This window comes from Gopherus evgoodei, chromosome 2, assembly GCF_007399415.2.
Source record: "Gopherus evgoodei ecotype Sinaloan lineage chromosome 2, rGopEvg1_v1.p, whole genome shotgun sequence".
NCBI classification, from domain to species: domain Eukaryota; kingdom Metazoa; phylum Chordata; order Testudines; family Testudinidae; genus Gopherus; species Gopherus evgoodei.
The window spans coordinates 1,832,736-1,853,627 of NC_044323.1; the positions used below are offsets into that span (position 1 = coordinate 1,832,736).

The 20,892-nt window shown below is 43.2% G+C and overlaps 1 protein-coding gene across 2 annotated transcripts in view; it reads left to right on the top strand.

The window, feature by feature from the left end:
• Positions 1 to 20,892, top strand: part of SMARCC1 (SWI/SNF related, matrix associated, actin dependent regulator of chromatin subfamily c member 1) — a 196,920-nt gene that overhangs the window by 44,341 nt on the left and 131,687 nt on the right. For both annotated transcript variants that reach the window (XM_030549765.1, XM_030549766.1), the window contains exons 8-10: positions 1,885 to 1,960; positions 12,724 to 12,849; positions 13,605 to 13,723. In XM_030549765.1, the coding sequence (XP_030405625.1) occupies positions 1,885 to 1,960; positions 12,724 to 12,849; positions 13,605 to 13,723 (321 nt within the window). The remainder of the gene's footprint in view (positions 1 to 1,884; positions 1,961 to 12,723; positions 12,850 to 13,604; positions 13,724 to 20,892) is intronic.

Below are 20,892 nucleotides of genomic sequence, written 5' to 3' on the forward strand. Positions count from 1 at the left end.
CTCCAATTTGTCCACATCTTTCCTGAAATGGTGTGCCCAGAACTGGACACAATAATCCATTTGAGTCCCAATCAGCACAGAGTAGAGCAGAAGCATTACTTCTTCTGTCTTGCTTACAATATTTCTGTAATACATCCCCAGAATGATGTTTGTGTGTGGTGTTTGTTCAAAAAAAAAAAAAAAGTGATACTCTTGACTCATATTTATTTTGTGATCCAGTATGATCCCCAGATCCCTTTCTGCAGTACTCCTTCCTAGGCAGTCATGTCCCATTTTGTCACTGTCTAATCCCATTTTGTATTTTCATAGATCATAAACCCAGAACAGCCCCTTAGATCATCTAGTCTGACCTCCTGTATATCACAGGCCATGAAATTTCACCCAGCTACCCCTGTATCAAGCCCAATAACTTGTTTGACTAAAGCATATCTTCCTGAAATTGATTTGAAGATATCAAGGAATGGCAAATCTACCATTTCTCTGTTAATTTGTTCCAATGATTAATTGCCCTCTTTGTTAAAACCACAATTAACTACAGCTGTTAGCTGAGGATCTTTATTACTGATGGTGTGATGTAAGAGGCAGAATACAACTGTATATTCAGATCCCAGGTAGGTTTCTGTGTTGGTTGTGTGTATTCTTAATGTTTAAAAAAAATAAAAAATAAAAAAAATAAACCCCACACTTTTTTATACTGACCTAGTTGGATTGAAAGTTATTAAATATACAAACCCACCAACTTATTTCTCAAAGTCACTGTTTAGAGTTTAATTGCACCATGTTTTGTAGTCTGAATATGAGATGAATATTTACAGTAGATAAGAATTAGTTTATAAGCATGCCCATTACAACCATCCAATAACCAGCTTGAAAGTAAGTCTAAATTTTCCCATGGAACTGTATAGACTTCAATGGCAGCTTAGTGTAAATGGCCTCTGTGCCAGGAATCTGCAAACCTAAATGTAGAAATTCTATTGGGGGGAAAAAAAAAAAAAAAACCCTCCATAGGGCCAAAATGTCCGCTGTGGCATGCTTGCAGGAATCGTTGATTTCAACAGTGGTTGTGTGTCTGTCCAGCAGAAGTGAACACCACATATGCTGGGGGAGAGGGTTGGGACCACACTTCCTAATTACATCTTCATTTTGCAATAAAGCATTTTTAGTACTTATTTTATTTTTACACCAGTTATATTCAGTTCTGGGTACCAACTGTGTCCATATAAAAATCAAAGCAATCCAGCCAATTAAAGTGGGAGCAAAAAAATGCTGTGGCCTGCTTGTGCTCTTTATCACATGCCTAGTGTTGATTACAAAGTTATCTGACTTTTTTTGGTTGAACTATTGCAAGCAGCCATTTTTTGGGATGGCACGTAATTTGGTGAAACAGGAAAATAATGGTCAGATTAATTCTGTAGAACTAGAGGCTTGTGGGAAAGATTGTATTGCTGCCTTTTATTTTAAGAGTCTAATGAATCTTAATTAAACTAGATAAAGTTAAGAAACATGGGGGCAACTTAATAAGTTAATGGTGCAGAGAAATGGGAATTCACTCTGGAATTCCTTAAAAACCACTGAAACCTGGATATATCAGGAAAATATATAATTTCACTGTCGTGAGCTTTTATAAATCTCTAACTCAAATGTAGATTTCTGTATTGCGTCAGCTGGATTGAACCACTCCTTTTTCCACTGCATTTTTTTTCAGACATTTCTCTGAGAGAAGCCAGCAAATGTTCTTTTGATAGAAAATAACTTAACACCATTCTGTCTCAGTGGTATGAATTGAACATGCTTTGATGGCTCAACAAATGCTCTTGCCAGTGATCTTTGGGATGAACAACCAAGAGGACCAATTCATTTTTTCTCTTCTGATTTCTCTTTTAGCTATGATACTTGGGTTCATGCTACTGACATTGAAGCTGAAATTGAAGATGCTCCAATTCCAGAAAAACCATGGAAGGTGAGAGGCTTTTAAAAAAAATTGTTCTGAAGTGTGCTGTTTAAGTATGTTGTATCCTGAGGTGCTTTTATGGAGGGTATTTTGGAAGAATGATGCTGTAGCAGAAAGAGGGCCTGAGATATAAGGGCTTGTGTTAAAGGCCTGGTAGGAGCCTGAGGCTAAAAACTGAGTCGGTGGATTTATTGAGCAGTTCGATCAGAGCCTGCTGTATGGGCTGTTTGGCCAGAGTCAGTACAGCATGCAAAATGAGCACATGCACTCAACCGAACATCTAACGACAGATGCATGTGCATGCAGTCTTTCCCACTTACATTGAAAAAATCAAAATCAATATTTTTAGTATCCCAATTAACATATAAAACCCTTCATTTCTTTGGTTTGGAGATGACCCAAATGTTGCTCCTGGTGATTATAAAGAATGGGAAAGAAAAAATAATTCATCCCTGTTATGCCAAGGATAATCTCTTAGATTTAATTAGACCTTATTCAGAGTACTATCAGAATCCGTTTACTCACCACTGAATTACAGCCATTGCTGAGATAGAACCTGGCAGCTGTTTAGTTGGGCATAGCATCATCATACAACCATTTAGGACTGAATGTGGAAAAATACCATTGGTGATCAAATTTCAGGGGGAACTTAGACTGTAATATACAAAGTGTGATCTGCCTAGAACATGAGGGTAGCATCCTTACGATTGGACCCTGATTTGGTTGGTCCCTGGGCATTACTGTAATGTAAATGTAGTATGATTATCATCCTGGGAAGCAGTGACTTTGAGAAAGATTTGGCAGTTGTGGTAGATAATTACCTGAATGTGTGCTCCCAGTGCTGTGCAGAGCTAATGCAGGGATGGCCACCCTGAGCCTGAAAGGGAGCCAGAATTTAGCAATGTACATTGCCAAAGAGCCACAGTAATACATCAGCAGCCCTGCATCAGCTGCATCCCACCCCCTGCTCCCACCTACCGGCAGCCCCACCAACCAGCACCTCCCCACACCTCCTGATCCTATGGCAGGCAGGAGGTTTTGGAGAGGAGGGGAAGAGTGAGGGCATGGTAGTCTTGGGAGGGTGTGAGAGGTGGTGGAGTGGGGACAGGGCCTGTGGCAGAGCCAGAGGTTGAGCAGTGAGCACCCCCCAACACACTGGAAAGTTGGCACCTGTAGCTCTGGCCTCGGAGTTGGTGCCTATACAAGGAGCCGCATATTAACTTCTGAAGAGCCACGTGTGGCTCCGGAGCCACAGGTTGGCCACCTCGGGCTATTGCAGTCCTTGGTTGCATAAACAGGAATCCTGATTGAGTAGAGAGCTTATTTTACCTTTGTATTTGACATTGGTGCAACCACTGTTGAAATGCTGTGTACCATTCTGGTGTCCACAATTAAAGAAGAAGAATAAATTGGAGAGGGTTCAGAGAAGAGACACAAGAATGATGAAAGAATTAGAAAACATTTTATAGTGATAGATGCAAGGACCTCATCTAATTAACAAAGAGAAAATTTAATGAGTGACTTAATTAGTCTGTAAGTCCCTGCATGGGGGACAAATATTAAATATGGGCTCCTCAATCTCACAAAACAAGGTTATAACACAATCCAGTGGCTGGAAGTTGAAGCTAAACAAATTCAGACTGGAAATGAGGCATACATTCATAACAGTGAGACTAAACTAATTGTTAGAACAATTTACATGGAGTTGTGGTGGATTTTCCATCACTGACCATTTTTAAATCAAGATTTGATGTTTTTCTGAAATATCTGCTCTGTGAATTATTTTGGGGAAGTTCTGTGGCCTGTGTTATACAGGAGGTCAGACTAGATTATCACAATGGGTCCCTTTTGGCTTAGAGACTCTGAAAAAGTGCCATGGTATTTTTAATCACCACAGGTAATCACTCTCTCTCTCCAGTCCAGGAAAGATCAGTGCCACACTGGAGTCTGTTTCAGGCCCTTGCCTAAAGGCATAAGTTTGTCTTTGTGGTTTTTTTTGTTGTTTTTTTTTTAAAAACACAAAATATAGACTCATAGACTTTAGGGTCAGAAGGGACCAATATGATCATTTAGTCCGACCTCCTGCACAAAGCAGGCCACAGAATCCTACCCATCCACTTCTATAATAAACCTCTAACCTATGTCTGAGTTATTGAAGTCTTCAAATTGTGGTTTGAAAACCTCAAGCTGCAGAGAATCCACCAGCAAGTGATCCATGCCCCACCCTGCAGAGGAAGGCGAAAAACCTCTAGGGCCCCTGCCAATCTACCCTGGAGGAAAATTCCTTCCTGACCCCAAATATGGCGATCAGCTAAACCCTGAGCATGTGGGCAAGACTCACCAGCCAGCACTCAGGGAAGAATTCTCTGCAGTAACTCAGATCCCATCTCATGTAACATCCCATCACAGACCACTGGGCATACTTACCTGCTGATAATCAAAGATAAGTTGCCAAAATTAAGCTATCCCATCATACCATCCCTTCCATAAACTTATCAAGCCTAGTCTTAAAGCCAGATATGTCTTTTGCCCCCACTACTCCCCTTGGAAGGCTGTTCCAGAACTTGAGTCCTCTAATGGTTAGAAACCTTAATCTAATTTCAAGGCTAAACATCCTAGTGTCCAGTTTATACCCATTTGTTCTTATGTCCACATTGGTACTAAGCTTAAAAAATTCCTCTCCCTCCCTAATATTAATCCCTCTGATATATTTATAAAGAGCAAGCATATCCCCCCATAACCTTCTTTTGGTTAGGCTAAACAAGCCAAGCTCTTTGAGTCTCCTTTCATAAGACAGGTTTTCCATTCCTCGGATCATCCTAGTAGCCCGTCTCTCAACCTGTTCCAGTTTGAATTCATCCTTCTTAAACATGGGAGACCAGAACTGCACACAGTATTCCAGATGAGGTCTCACCCGTGCCTTGTATAACGGTACTAACATCTCTTATCTTTACTGGAAATACCTCGCCTGATGCATCCTAAAACCGTATTAGCCTTTTTAACGGCCATATCACATTGGCAGCTCATAGTCATCCTGTGATCAACCAATACTCCAAGGTCCTTCTCCTCCTCTGTTGCTTCCAACTGATGTGTCCCCAATTTATAACTGAAATTCTTATTATTAATCCCTAAATGCATGACCTTGCACTTTACACTATTAAATTTCATCCTATTACTATTACTCCAGTTTACAAGGTCATCCAGATCTTCCTGTATGATATCCCGGTCCTTCTCTGTGTTAGCAATACCTCCCAGCTTTGTGTCATCCGCAGACTTTATTAGCACATTCCCGCTTTTTGTGCCAAGGTCAGGAATAAAAAGGTTAAATAAGATTGGTCCCAAAACTGATCCTTCAGGAACTCCACTAGTAACCTCCTTCCAGTCTGACAGTTCACCCCTCAGTATGACCCGTTGTAGTCTCCCCTTTAACCAGTTCCTTACCCACCTTTCAGTTTTCATATTGATCCCCATCTTTTCCAATTTAACTAATAATTCCCCTTGTGGAACCGTGTCAAATGCCTTACTGAAATCGAGGTAAATTAGATCTACTGCATTTCCTTTGTCTAAATAATCTGTCACCTTCTCAAAGAAGTAGATCAGGTTGGTTTGGCACGATCTACCTTTTGTAAAACCATGTTGTAATTTGCCCAATTACCATTGACCTGAATGTCCTTAACTACTTTCTCCTTCAAAATTTTTTCCAAGACTTTACATACTACAGAGGTCAAACTAACAGGCCTATAGTTACTCGGATCACTTTTTTTCCCTTTCTTAAAGATAGGAACTATGTTAGCAATTCTCCAGTCATACGGTACAACCCCTGAGTTTACCTATTCATTAAAAATTCTTGCTAATGGGCTTGCAATTTCATGTGCCAGTTCCTTTAATATTTGTGGATGAAGATTATCTGGGCCCTCCGATTTTGTCCCATTAAGCTGTTCAAGTTTGGGCTTCTACCTCAGATGTGGTAATATCCACCTCCATATCCTCATTCCCATTTGTCATCCTGCCATTATTCCTAAGCTCCTCATTAGCCTTATTAAAGACTGAGGCAAAGTATTTATTTAGATATTGGGCCATGCCTAGGTTATCCTTAACCTCCATTCTATCCTCAGTGTTTAGCGGTCCCACTTCTTCTTTGTTTTCTTCTTATTTATATGGCTATAGAACCTTTTACTATTGGTTTTAATTCCCTTTGCAAGGTCCAACTCTACATGGCTTTTAGCCTTTTTCACTTTATCCCTACATGTTCTGACCTCACTGAGGTAGCTTTCCTTGCTAATCCCACCCATCTTCCACGCCTTGTAGGCTTTCTGCTTTTTCTTAATCATCTCTCTGAGATGCTTGCTCATCCAGCTTGGTCTACAACTCCTGCCTATGGTTTTTTCCCCCGTTCTTGGGATGCAGGCTTCTGATAGTTTGTGCAGCTTCGACTTAAAGTAATTCCAGGCCTCCTCTGCCTTTAGATCCACAAGTTCTTCAGTCCAATCCACTTTCCTAACTAATTTCCTTAATTCTTTAGAGTTAGCCCTTTTGAAGTAAAAAACCCTAGTCCCAGATCAGTTTTTGTTTATCCTTCCATCTAGTTTGAACTGAATTAGCTCATGATCCACTCTAACCAAGGCTGTCTCCTACAACCATTTCTTCTATACGGTCCTCACTACTCACCAAAACCAAATCTAAAATGGCATCCCCTCTTGTTGGTTCTTCAACTACTTGGTGAAGAAATCCATCAGCTATCCCATCCAGAAAAATATGAGCCCTATTATTCTTACTAGCACTTGTCCTCCAGTCTATATCTGGGAAGTTAAAGTCTCCCGTGATCACACAAGTCCCATTAGTGTTTACTTCATTAAAAACATTAGAGGTCTCTATCCATATCCAAATCAGATCCTGGCAGTCTGTAGCACACCCCAAGCACTATCTCAGGGGAGGCTCTAGTAGCTTTCTTCCCCAGTGTGATTTTTGCCCAGACAGACTGTCTTATCCATTCCATCACTTCTTATTTCTTTACAGTTAACCTCATCATTGATATACAATGCTACTCCACCACCTTTGCCTTTGTTTCTGTCTTTCCTAAACAGCACATAGCCATCAATACCTGTACTCCAGTCATGACTACTATTCCACCATGTTTCTGTTATCCCTATAATATCTGGTGTCACTTCCTGCACCAGTAGCTCTAGTTCCTCCATTTTGTTACCTAGGCTTTGTGTTATGAAGTAACACAAAACAAATTCCCCTGATCAAAATAAGTTGCAGTCCCAGAGGTCTTTCCCTTGGCCTCTTAGTCTTGAAAGAATGACACACCCCTTTCTTCAGTCCCACTTGAGTTATGTGACAGGCAAGCAGTTCATAACGCTTTCCTATCTGTTTCATCGCATCACAGTGTCTCCTCTGAAAATTGACATTTCCAGAAATACAGCTCCTTTAACAGGATATTGGGCATTCATAAAACCATAGTCATCCAGTCTAACCCCTTACCAAGATGCAGGGTTTGTTGTGTCTAAACATCCCAAGACAGATGGCTCTCCAGACTTTCTGAAAACACACGTATTCAGTACTGAGAGGAGAGTGCTTTTTGAATCCCCACACCACTTTCTATAGTACTCGAACCAGTGCCCCTGGACATTTGTTTTAATAGAGGCAAATTCCAGGTCTGCTGATTTTTAAACCTCCTTCCCCCATATTGCCTTGCACTTTCACTTCCCATGATTATGATGTAGCATTGCAAGGTTCTCTGATAACTAATGTGTGTCATCCAAGAGGTAGCTGTATTTCAGTGATGGCAATGTGATCCTTATCACTTATCTCACAGCTGTGTTGAGACTGTTTGTTTTTTCTTCGAGTGCTTGCCTATGTCCATTCCATGTTAGGTGTGTGCATGCTGTGTGCACCATTGCCAGAGATTTCTCCCTTAGTGGTATCGGTCAGGCTGGCTCTAGCGCCCTCTGGAGCCATGCACTCATGCGCCAGTATAAGGAGTGCTGCCGGCCACAAACCCTCTGTTCATTCTTATTGCCCGTGACAGTTGCTGGACCAACTCGTTTTGCTTTGGCAAGGCTTTCTTCCCAGCGGTTTTGGACTCTCTCGCTTTTTGTTCTTAGTTACCAAAGTTTAGTGTGTATAGTTTTTGTAATTAATATTATTGTACATTGAGTACCTTGACGACAGAATTTATTGACTCTGTCACCCCAGGGGCCAGGCATGCCATGATCCCCGGGCTTCAAACCTTATGCCTTCTGTGGCAAACCCATGCCCATGAGTGATCTGTACACCAACTACTAGAAGTGCTTAGGGGAAGACTCACATGAAGGACATGTGCCAGATCTGTCAGGACTTCAGACTAAAAAGAGCAGAGACATTAGGCTGAAGGCTATCTTCATGGAAGCTGTCCTCAGTCCAAACTCAGAGCAGAGCAGCTCTGATCCGTCACCAAGCACTTCAGCATTGGGGCGATGTGGTGCTCTGGCACTGAGTTCTTCCTGGCAGTATTTACTATCTCCAGTGCCAAGGAAAAAGTGGAAAAAGCACAAAAAGCAGTGCACTGGCAGGGGATGCTCACCAGTGAAGAAGAGAGACAAGTGGGAGGGAAGGCAGCACAGTGAGACCCATGCTGGGCCACTCTTCCAGTCCCAGGCCCACGATGCCACCGTCAACTCCGCCTAAAGCGATGAGTCTGGTGCGGGACCCTCCGCCAACAACCATAAGCCCCCTTGGCTGTTCTGTCGATCTCAGAGGCTTTTCAAGCAGTCCTACTTTCTCTCCTGGTCCCCCGCCCCACCTCTGCTGGGACATCCTCCAGCTCCAGTGTCCAGAAGCAAGAAGGAACGGGAGCATCAGGCTCCTTCCTGGCACCCTCTAGAGGAAATCCGACCCTGATCCAAGTGTCTCAATCATCTCTGGTCCACTGCCAGTCCCAGGAACCTTGGTATCGCGTGGTGGCAGAATTGGCTACCACTCCTCCGTGGTCTCCAAGAGAGACCCTCTTCTGAGTCCAAAGGGGATCCATATGTGCAACCTAAGGCTCACCACAGGTATCCAACGTATGCACCACCGGACTTCAGTACTAGTCCGCCTGCCAGAACCTGGGTCACTGGCCAATATAGTGGCTGTACTGGAACCCCTGGGGATTTCCCCCAGCACTGGGTCCTCACTCCCATTGCTCCTACTTGGTGATTTCTGGGAAGCACGCTACTTCTCCTTCTCACTCAGCATCAGACCCCAACTCTGGTGCCAACCCCGGCTGGACATCCCTGAGGCAGAAGCGGGAACCCCTCCTCTTGTGCAAACTTCCTCTTCATCCTTTCCACACAAGGCTATCGCAGGACACAATAGCCTGATTCTACAGGATGATTTCAGGGCCCATCAGGATGAAATTCAATAAGGACAAATCCAAAGTACTCCATTTAGGAAGGAACAATCACTTGCACACATACAGAATAGGAAATGACTGGCTAGGAAGGAGATCTGGGGGTCATAGTGGATATGAGTCAACAGTGTAATGCTGTTACAAAAAAAAAAATTCTGGGATGTATAAGCAAGGGTATTGTAAACAAGACACAAGAAGAAATTCTTCTGCTTTACTCCACGCTGATTAGGCCTCAGCTGGAGTATTGTGTCCAGTTCTGGGCACCACATTTCAGGAAAGATGTGGACAAATTGGAGAAAGTCCAGAGAAGAGCAACAAAAATGATTAAAAGTCTAGAAAACATGACCTATTAGGGAAGATTGAAAAACTTGGGTTTGTTTAGTCTGGAAAAGAGAAGACTGAGAGGGAGGGGACATAAGTTTTCAAGTACATAAAAGGTTGTTACAAGGATGAGGGAGAAGAATTGTTCTTCTTAACCTCTGAATATAGGACAAGAAGCAAAGGGCTTAAATTGCAGCAAGGGAGGTTTAGGTTGGACATTAGGAAAAACTTTCTAATTGTCAGGGTGGTTAAGCACTGGAATAAATTACCTAGGGAGGTTGTGGAATCTCCATCATTGGAGATTTTTAAGAGCAGGTTAGATAAACATTTGTCAGGGATCGTCTAGATAATTAGTGCTGCCATGAGTGCAGGGGACTGGACTAGATGACCTCTAGAGGTCACTTCCAGTTCTATGATTCTGTGTTGCTCATGTCCGTTCCATGACCCACCGTCCTACCCCTCTGTCGGAGTTACCCTCTCAGTTCCTTCTTGCCGGTATGTGGCCAGCAGCTCCCCTTACGCCAGTTCATATGCACACAGCTCCAGAGGGCACTAGAGCCAGTCTGACGGATACCACTAAGCAAAAAATCTCCGGCAACGCTGCACATGGTGCTCACACACGTAACATGGAATGAACATGAGCAACACATCTCAAACAGCAGTTACGGAAATAATTAGCAACGTTTTTTGTAAAATGATTTGACATCCTTTTATGAAGGGTGTAATAGAAGCAGAAAGTACTGCAATAACTGAATTTTTGTACAGAATTATGAAGGCTTGCTATTGTAGGAACTGCTTTAACACCCCCCACATACCGCAGCAGTAGTCAAAGCATTAGAAATTCAGATTTCTTCTTACATAGAGAAGTTAACGATTTTCAGGTAGATCCTTCCATTTTAAAGGTGCTGAAGAAAATAAACTCTTGCTGGGGTCTTCCACTTCACTGAAATCAATTCTTAGCTGTTTTGGGGGTGATATCACTAGAATCAGTTAAAGGCTTGCCTACATTTCCCAGTTTGCTGCGTTCATGCTAGTGATTTAAGCTCTTGAGTCTGGTTGTGGTTTGGCTCAGTCCTGAAATAGATGCCAGTTTCTGCAGGCTCTGTTGAGCACCTTGCACAGTTCATGTGCCTTGGATTAATTTCAGCTTGCTAAAAGCATTTGGACTCTGGCAAAATTGTGCCAGTTTTACAAAATAACATTGGAGGGATAGCACCTTCCAACATATGTTTGAAAAGCAGTTATGGATTGTTAGTGATATTTGCACAGTTATTAACATCTTGCTTTTGTTAAAAAGGTTTATGATTTAACTGGAACTCTGACCATTGCTGCTGTTAGGTATGAAAACTAAGTCAACACTTTCTGGTCTATTGGACTTGGAAGGGCTCAAAATGACAATAGCAGCCTTCTTTAGGTCCTTTACATGATTAGAGGTCTGTTTGTGGCACAATGGTTTCTCTCTTGATTTAGTTCATTGAAAGAAAACAAGTTAAGGAAACAATTGTAATAAAATATTGCAGTTATGCTGCTTAGTCATTTATATATAGAGAGGAAGATTTCATGCTGTTGTGTTTTGTTAGTAATTTGTTTAGCATCAATGCAGAAGGAGGTCTTTGTGGTCAGATCAGGTGAAGAAAATTAATTTTTGGTGGGATGACTGGAGAAGGGTGGAGTTGAGTTTATAAATAGCTCTTTAAAACTTGTTTTAAATATTAAAGTCAAGCTCAAGCCCATTTTTATTACTCACATATTTAAACTAGAAACCCATTCAAAAAGGTTATCCAAGTAAATCAGTATCTGGCCCAGGTTTTCTAGACAGTCTTCCATAGCTAGCTGGAAACTTTCACTTCTGATTCTGCTTCCTCCCCTCCCCTTTGCTCCTTTGGCCGTGGCAGAGTATCTCTTGGTTATCTTCTAGGCTTCTGGAATCCTGGACCTGGGTGGAGCCAGTGTTGCTTTCAAGCAGGATGAAGGAAGGGGTGATGTGTTCTGACTATTGCTTGACACACACAGCCATTTGAAAACCCTTAATTGACAGAAATGGTTGCCCACTAGAGCACTTGCATGGAGAGGTCGAAAGATCACTAGTATTTGATGTTAAGATGTAGTTCAGAAAGGGCGAATAGATGAGCCTGTATTACTGAAACTGCCTGTCAAAAGATGGCATTGTCCAGGAACGTTGACGTTACGTATATTTAGTTTGTTTTTCTCTTTTCAACTAGCTTTTTAAGAAATATGAATCATTGTCCGTAACACACACACTTACTGCATAGTCTCCTGTAGCTACAAATCAATCTTTAGAACTGCGTGGGAAAAGCCTAATAAGACTTGATAACAGGAACCAGTTGCATTGATGTGGCCCTTTCAGGATCTTACAAGGCTTTTAGTGCTGCGCAGTTGGTAGAGGGTCCATGTTGGAACGAACTATATATTCGTACATGTGTGTGACTTTAGTACAGAGAGTAACTGCCCAAGGAACTAAGGTTCTCTCTTCATTCCCAGGACAGGCATGGCATCAGTGCAAGCTTTCCCTCCTAGGAATGAGAGGGAAATTCAGTCCTGGAGCTTTCTGTTGAGACTGCCAACAAAGGCACCAGTTGTCCCCATCTCGCACACAAAAATAATGCTTAAACTATCCACTGGGAACTGGATTTTGACCACCAAGATGTTCCCTGTTATACCTTAAAGGTTTTTGTACCAAATGCAGTTTTGTATCTTTAGTCTCAAAATGACATGCTCGTACAGCATTGTTCCAACAAGAACTCTCACCTGCCAGCACAAAAGTCTTAGAATAACTAAGCAGCAGAAATAAGGAGGAAGTCAATAGACTTGTTACTTGGCATAATTACCTTGTTGCGTTACTTTGTGCAGTTATTGTGTCTTACATTTGGTACATAGGAAACCAATAAATGCTTTCCAAAACCTCCAACTTTGGTAACCAAATTATAGTACTCCCTTTCCTTAAAATCTTACTGGATTAGTCATGGAGGCTTGTGTTCAAGTGTAAAGCTAGTGCAGAAACCTTGGCATTAGTGGGAGTCTGTTTATTGACGTCAGTATTTGTTGGATTTGCTGTTAGGTTCATGCGAAATGGATTTTGGACACAGATATATTCAATGAATGGATGAATGAAGAGGATTATGAGGTGGATGAGAACAAGAAGCCAGTGAGTTTTCGCCAGCGAATCTCTATGAAGAATGAAGAGGTATGGTATTTCTCTGTTGGTGGATGACTTGTTGATTTAGCAGTGTTAATTACGTTCTTTATTGCCATGTAAGTCAGACTTCTTAGGAATCAAGGCTGCTAAATTAGGTGCTAGTCTCTCCGGAGCTAATGGTAACAAGGTCACATGTAAATGCATATGTATCGCACCCTTCTGGAAAATGGACACACTTGGTGTTTCCCTTTGACACAGCAGGGTATGTCTTTTTTCACCAAAAAATATAAATGTGGGGGCCCACTTTGCTTTTTCTTTTCCTCCCACAAACTTAAATTGGGGCTATATTGGTACAGAAGCAATTTAAGTTTGAAGCAATTTAAGATGAAGTACATGTTGAGACCACTAACCCACACTTGTCACTATAACTGGGGAGAACACTGAAAACATTAGCTATTCCTGGAAGTTACTCGCAGCTCAAGGTTAAATGCTAAACGTTCCCCATTGTGAGTAAGCTCAGTGCTTCAGACAAGTCAAAGGTTTGTATTTGGACTGTGCTGTGTTTTAAAAGCCCGTTTCTGTGGCAGACAGCCATGGCAGCAGTTAAAGGTTAATGGTAGAAATGGTACAGGCCACTTTTCATATTACGATGTGGGTATTCTGAAGCTGAACGTGATTACTGCTGCAGTGTTGTTGTTTCAGCACCCTGGGTGCAGGGCGTATTAGGAGAGCTCTGCAGTCTGTGCTTAGTTTCAGTGAGCTGTGGTAATTGGTACTGACTGAAAATTTCGCTTCTCTAACAGCCTGTCCGTAGCCCTGAGAGAAGAGACAGGAAAGCAGCAGCAAGTACCAGGAAAAGAAAGCATTCACCTTCTCCTCCCCCGACTCCCGTGGAATCGAGGAAAAAGACTGGAAAGAAAGGGTGAGTGTCAGGATCAGACAACCAAAGATGAACTTTGTTCAGGCTGAAACTGGAGCAGAGAGAGCTCTTGAAACAAGCTCCCTCCGTTTGTCCCCCCATATCAGACTCTTGTTAACGTAACCATGTGTTTGTAATTGGAATGTGTGAATTTTCAATGCTGTACATTGAATTTCTTTGATTACTCAGGGGGAATGTGTTGCCTGCAGATGGAGCAAAGTCTGATGCAGTTATTTATTCTAAACCTAATGAGAACTCTGCCATTGAGAGGCACATATCATTAACAGTCAGACTTAGGATTTGTCGATATTAGAAAAGTATTCCCAGGGTTCCTAGGTTGATTTAATTACTAGTGCAAATCCCTTATGTACATGGATGCATTTATAAAGGTTTAAACTTTGCTTACATCATTTTAGTTTACACTTGTAAATTACTGAATTAAACTGAACCAATTTAAGTTGTTTAATGTTCAAAAAAATTTAAACGTCTACAACGAAGAGTTTGCACCTGGATAACTAGAGAGAATTTTTAATCCAGTTGGTTACACTGGTACAACTTTCTTAATACAGACCAGCCCTTGCTGATTATTAGTGAGCTGCAAATTATTTTTATTGTATTTTTGCCGTTCTATGTTGCTTTGATCTATGAAGAAGGCTTGAAAGGGTTTTTACATGGTAAAAATGTAAGAGTGGCCATCCTGCGTCAGATCAAAGGTCTATTTTAGCTCAGTATCCTGGCTTCCAAATGGCCAATGCCAGGTGCCCCAGAGGGAATGAACAGAACAGGTAATCAGCAAGTGATCCACCCCTTTTCACTCATTCCCAGCTTCTGGCAAACAGAAGCTAGGGAAACCATCCCTGCCCATCCTGGGTAATAGCCATTGATGGACCTATCCTCCATGAAATTACCTAGTTCTTTTTTGAATCCTGTTTTAGTCTTAGCCTTCACAACATCCTCTGGCAAAGAGTTCCACAGAATGACGGACTGCGTTGTGTGAAAAAATATTTCCTTTTATTTGTATTAAACCTGCTGCCTATTAATTTCATTTGGTGACCCATAGTTCCTGTGTTATGAGAAGGAGTAAATAACATTCCTTATTTACTTTCTCCACATGGTCATGATTTTATAGACTTCTATCATATCCCCCCTTAGTCGTCTTTTTTCCAAGCTGAAAAGTGCCAGTCTTATTAATCTCTCCTCATATGGCAGCCATTCCATACCTCAATCAATTTTGTTGCCCTTTCCTGAACCTTTTCCAAAACCACGTCTAATGACACCTCATTCTAGGACACTTCCTCACACTTGTCGTCTAAAACTAATAGCTCAGGTTTGCGAATCTCCCTCACATCCTCAACCATGAAGAGCAAGGCAAAGAATTGATTTAATTTCTCTGTAATAGCCTTATCATCCTTGAGTGCTCCATTAGCATCTCAATCATCTAGTGGCCCCACTGATTGTTTAGGAGCTTCCTGCTTCTGATGCACTTCAGAACATTTTTTTGCTATTACTTTTTGAGTCTTTGGCTAGCAGTTCTTCACATTCTTTTTTGCTCTTCCTAATTATATTTTTACACTTCATTTGCCAGAGTTTATTCCTTTCTATTTCCTCAGTAGGATTTGACTTCCACTTTTTAAAGGATACCTCTTGCTGCTTCTTTTACTTTGTTATTTAGCCACTGTGGCACTTTTTTTGGTTCTCTTACTATGTTTTTTAATTTGGGGTATACATTTAAGGTAAACCTCTATTATGGTGTCTTTAAAAAGTTTCCATGTAGCTGTCAGAGATTTCACTTTTGGCGCTGCACCTTTTAATTTCTCTAACTCATTTTTGTGTAGTCCCCCTTTCTGAAATTAAATGCTACAGTGTTGGACTGCTGTGGTGTTTTCCCCACCACAGGGATGTTAAATTTAATTTAGGGCTGTCAAGTGATTAAAAAAAATTGATTAATCACACAATCAATCACACTGTTAAACAGTAATAGAATACCATTTATTTAAATATGTTTGGATGTTTTCTACATTTTCAAATATATTGATTTCACTTACACAACAGAATACAAAGTGTACAGTTCTCATTTTGTATTTTTATTACAAATATTTGCACTGTAAAAAACAAAAAGAATAGTATTTTTCAATTCACTTAATACAAGTACTGTAGTGCAATCTCTTCATCATGAAAGTTGAACTTACAAACGTAGATTGATGTACAAAAAATAACTGCATTGAAAAATAAAACATTGTACAACTTTAGAGCCTACAAGTCCACTCAGTCCTACTTCTTGTTCAGCCAGTCGCTCAGACAAATAAGGTTGTTTACATGTGCAGGAGATAATGCTGCCTGCTTCTTGTTCACAATGTCACCTGAAAGTGAGACCAGGAGTTCACATGGCATGTTGCAGCTGGCATTGCAAGATATTTATTTGCCAGATGTGCTAAAGATTCTTATGTCCCTTCATGCTTCATCCGCCATTCCAGAGGGGACATGTCCATGCTGATGACGGGTTCTGCTCAATAACAGTCCAAAGCAGTGCAGACTGACGCATGTTCATTTTCATAATCTAAATTAATGCCACCAGCAGAAGTTTGGTTTCCTTTTTTAGTTGTTTCGGTTCTGTAGTTTCTGCACTGGAATGTTGCTCTTTTAAGACTTTTGAAAGCATGCTCCACATCTCATCCCTCTCAGTTTGGAAGGCACTTCAGATTCTTAAACCTTGGGTCAAGTGCTGTAGCCATCTTTAGAAATCTCACATTGGTACCTTCTTTGCGTTTTGTGAAGGATGCAGGGAAAGTGTTCTTAAAATGAACCACGTGATGGGTCATCATCTGAGACTGCTATAACATGAAATACACCTCTACCTCAATATAACACTGCCCGATATAACACAAATTCTGATATAAAGCAGTTCTCCGGGGGGGCTGCACACTCCGGTGGATCTAAGCAAGTTCAATATAACGTGGTTTCACCTATAACGCAGTAAGATTTTTTTGGCTCCCGAGGACAGCATTATATCGAGGTAGAGGTGTATATGGCAGAATAGAGCAGGGGACATACAATTCTCCCCCAAGGAGTTTAGTCACAAATTTAATTAATGCATTTTTTTTAACGAGCATCATCAGCATGGAAGCATGTCCTTTGGAATGGGGGCCAAAGCGTGAATGGGCATATGAATGTTTAGCATATCTAGCAAATAAATACCTTGCAATGCTGCTTCAAAAGTGCCCTGCAAATGCCTGTTCTCACTTTCTGGTGACATAGTAAATAAGAAGAGGGCAGCATTATCTCCTGTAAATGTAAACAAACTCATTTGTCTTAACGATTGACTGAACAGGAAGTAGGACTGAGTGAACTTTCATTAATGATCTGGAGGATGGCGTGGACTGCACTCTCAGCAAGTTAGCAGATCACACTAGACTTGGAGGAGTGGTAGATATGCTGGAGGGAAGGGATAGGATACAGAGGTACCTAGACAGATTAGAGGACTGGGCCAAAAGAAACCTGATGAGGTTCAACAAGGACAAGTGCAGAGTCGTGCACTTAGGACAGAAGAATCCCATTCACTGTTACAGACTAGGGACCGAATGGCTGGGAAGCAGTTCTGCAGAAAAGGACCTAGGGGTTACAGTGGACGAGAAGCTGGATGTGAGTCAACAGGGTGACCTTGTTGCCAAGAAGGCTAATGGCATTTTGGGCTGTATAAGTAGGGGCATTGATCGAGGGATGTGATCATTCCCCTCTGTTCGATATTGGTGAGGCCTCATCTGGAGTACTGTGTCCAGTTTTGGGCCCCACACTACAAGAAGGATGTGGAAAACTTAGAAAGAGTCCAGGGGCTGGAGCACATGACTTATGAGGAGAGGCTGAGGGACCTGGGCTTGTTTAGTCTGCAGAAGAGAAGAATGAGGGGGGATTTGATAGCTGCTTTCAACTACCTGAAAGGGGGTTCCAAAGAGGATGGATCTAGGCTGTTCTCAGTGGTGGCAGATGACAGAACAAGGAGTAATGGTCTCAAGTTGCAGTGGGGGAGGTTTAAGTTGGATATTAGGAAAAACTTTTTTACTCAGAGTGGTGAAACACTGGAATGGGTTACCTAGGGAGGTGGTGGAATCTCCTTCCTTAGAGGTTTTTAAGGTCAGGCTTGACAAAGCCGTGGCTGGGATGATTTAATTGGGACTTGGTCCTGCTTTGAGCAGGGGGTTGGACTAGATGACCTTCTGAGGTCCCTTTCAACCCTGATATTCTATGAACTTGTAGGCTTTGAAGTTTTGCCTTGTTTTGTTTTTGAGTTCAGTTATGTAACAAACAAATCTACATTTGTAAATTGCACTTTCATGGCAGAGATTGCACTACAGTATTTGTGTGAGGTGAATTGAAAAATACTATTTCTTTTATTCATCATTTTTACAATGCAAATATTTGTAATAAAAAATAATGTACACTGATTTCAATTACAGCACAGAATACGATATATATTCAAAAGGAGAAAAACATCCAAAATATTTAATAAATTTCAATTGGTATTCTATTTAACAGTGCAATAAAAACTGATTAATTGCAATTAATTTTTTAATCACGATTAATTATTTTGAGTTAATAGCGTGAGTTAACTGCGGTTAATGGACAGCCCTAATTTAATTATATTATGATTCTCCTTCAAGTGCTTGTTCATGTTCATTCCACATTAGATGTACATGTGCACGAGTGTCGGAAACTTTTCCCTTAGCAGTACCTGTCGGGCCAGCAGGGCCCCCACCTGAGCAGCACTATTGCACTGTGCATATATATCCCTGCTGGCTCGACCCAACACCCCCCCCCCCAGTTCCTTCTTACCGTCCGTGATGGTGTAGGAACAACCTCTTGCTTTCCTACGAGGAGCAGTCCCTTAGCTTTAGAGTGCTTAGCTGCTATCAGTTCGTTAGCATGCTGTTGTGTGGACACTTAATAGATTAGGTGCTTGGACGCTTCCAGCACCTGCCCTGGGACATGCCGCAGGCCCAAAGGTTTAAGGCTCGTGCCACGTGTTGCAAACCTATGCTGGTTAGTGACTCCCACGACTCCTGTCTATGTTGCCTGGGGGAAGCACCCCAAACAGAGGTGTAAGATTTGCAAGGTGTTTAAGCGTAGAACAAAGAAAGAGAGAGACTTTCGCTTGAAGCAGTGGTTGATGGAGGCAGTGCTGCAGCCATCAGGCTGGCTCCAGCCTCCTCGATGCAGAGTGCCCCAGAGTTGTCAAGAGACCCAGTGCTGGAAAAGCACTGCAAGTTGTCGGCCCCAGATAAAGTTAAGCCCCGGCACCGCTCATTCTCCCTGGTGCTGCCCAAGGCCAAGCCAAAAGAAGAGCACAAATGTTCCCCACAAAGGAGACCGGTGCCATCTAAGGTCCTGGGCACCAGTAAGAGCGGGATGGACATTGTACCAGCGCTGCCACTGGCGCCACAAGTCCCTCTGAGTCCAGTCCTAAGTGAACTCAGTGAGGACGACGGGCTCGAGGGAGTAATGGATCAGCCCTCCACGCCTGACACCTTTGAAGTGGCAAAGGACCTCATTGGATTGTCGGCGGTGAGCCCCCCCCGATCAGGGAGAAGCCTCCAGCACCCGGGCCCGCTGTGCCAGTGAGGGAAAAGCCAGCAACGGTGCGCTGTTCAAGGTCACTCCTGGCATTGGCCCTGGTCAAGCATCGAGTCTGCGGACTCTGTTACCTCGATGCAGAGGGAAGCCTTGGTACCAGAGAAGAGTCAGCGCACGGGGTTAGTGCAAGGCACCCAATGCTCTCCAGCACCCTCCGGAGACCAGCACCAGGAGAAGGTGAATCGACCATTGCCGGAAGACACCAGTCTCAGTCCAGGTCTCGGGAGCTCTGACACTGGTCCCAGTCCCGCAAGCAGCGGTACCGTTCCTGATCAGCAAGAAGCCGCTCGTTGATCTCTCGCCAGCACAGGTCGACGGCACCACCACAGCCTTCGCGCTTGGCGTCACCAGAGTCCAGTGCCAACTCAGGCCAATACAGTTACCCACACCGGATGACAGAGATTACCAGGCTGAGTGGCAACCCCAGTGGGGACCACCGGGACACTGGCCCTTCTGGACCCCCTGGGCCTACCACGAGCAGCAAGGAGCTCCCGCCAGGACCAGCTACTCTGTGCACCAGTCCCGGTCCCGCACCGACACTCCTCCGTGCGGGAAGCCATGGCATCCAGACCACCTACACCATTGCCGAGGGAGAGACCAGAAAAACCGACACCGAATCTGCTGTCGCCCCAGGGTCAGCTGTCTGGGCCTGAGCTGGATGCCCATCCTTCGGGGAAGGGAGACCAAGGGGACCAGCAGGAGGAAGCGGAGCAGCTGCTGACCTCCTTATCATCCCCGGGTGAAGTGGTGGCAGGCACAGTGATATCAGGACCTCCGCCAATAGACCACAGAGCCCACCAAGAACTGCTGCATAAGATTGCTCATAACTTGAGGTTACAAGCGAGGAGATAGTTGAACAGGAGGACCCCATGGTGGACATCCTGATCCCAGAGGGTCCATCCAGAATAGCGCTTCTGCTTATTAAGACCATGCAGTCAAACTATAAGACTATATGGCAGACCCCAGCCTCCAGTGCTCCAACAGCCAAAGGTGTGGAACACAAGTACTTCACCTCTCAAAGGAGTTCAACTTCGTGTTTTGCCCCCCAAGCCCATGTTCCTTGGTAGTCTCAGTGGTAAGTGAGAGAGAGAGCGCACCATGGACATCAGGCCCTGGCACCTAAGGCCAAAGAAGCGAAATGCCTGGACCTGTTTGGCAGGAGGATGTATTCCTCAGGGGGCCTCCAATTGAGGATAGCTAACCAACAGGCCATCTTCAACAGGCATAGCTTCAACTCCTGGGTGGCAGTGGGGAAGTTTAAGGACTGTCTCCCGCAGGGTTCCCAACAGGAGTTTACGGCACTGGAGGATGAAGCCAGGGCCGTAGCGAAGACCTCTCTCCAGGCATCCTTGGATTCAGCAGATGCGGAGGCCAGGACAGTCGCATCTGGCATGGTCATGTGACGCGTGGCATGGCTGCAGGAGTCAGGTCTGCCACTTGAGGTCCAGAACTCGCTCCAGGACCTCCCCTGCAAAGGGTCCAGGCTCTTTTCGGCCCAGACGGATGCAAAGCTGCATAGCCTCAAGGACTTGAGGGCCACACTCAAG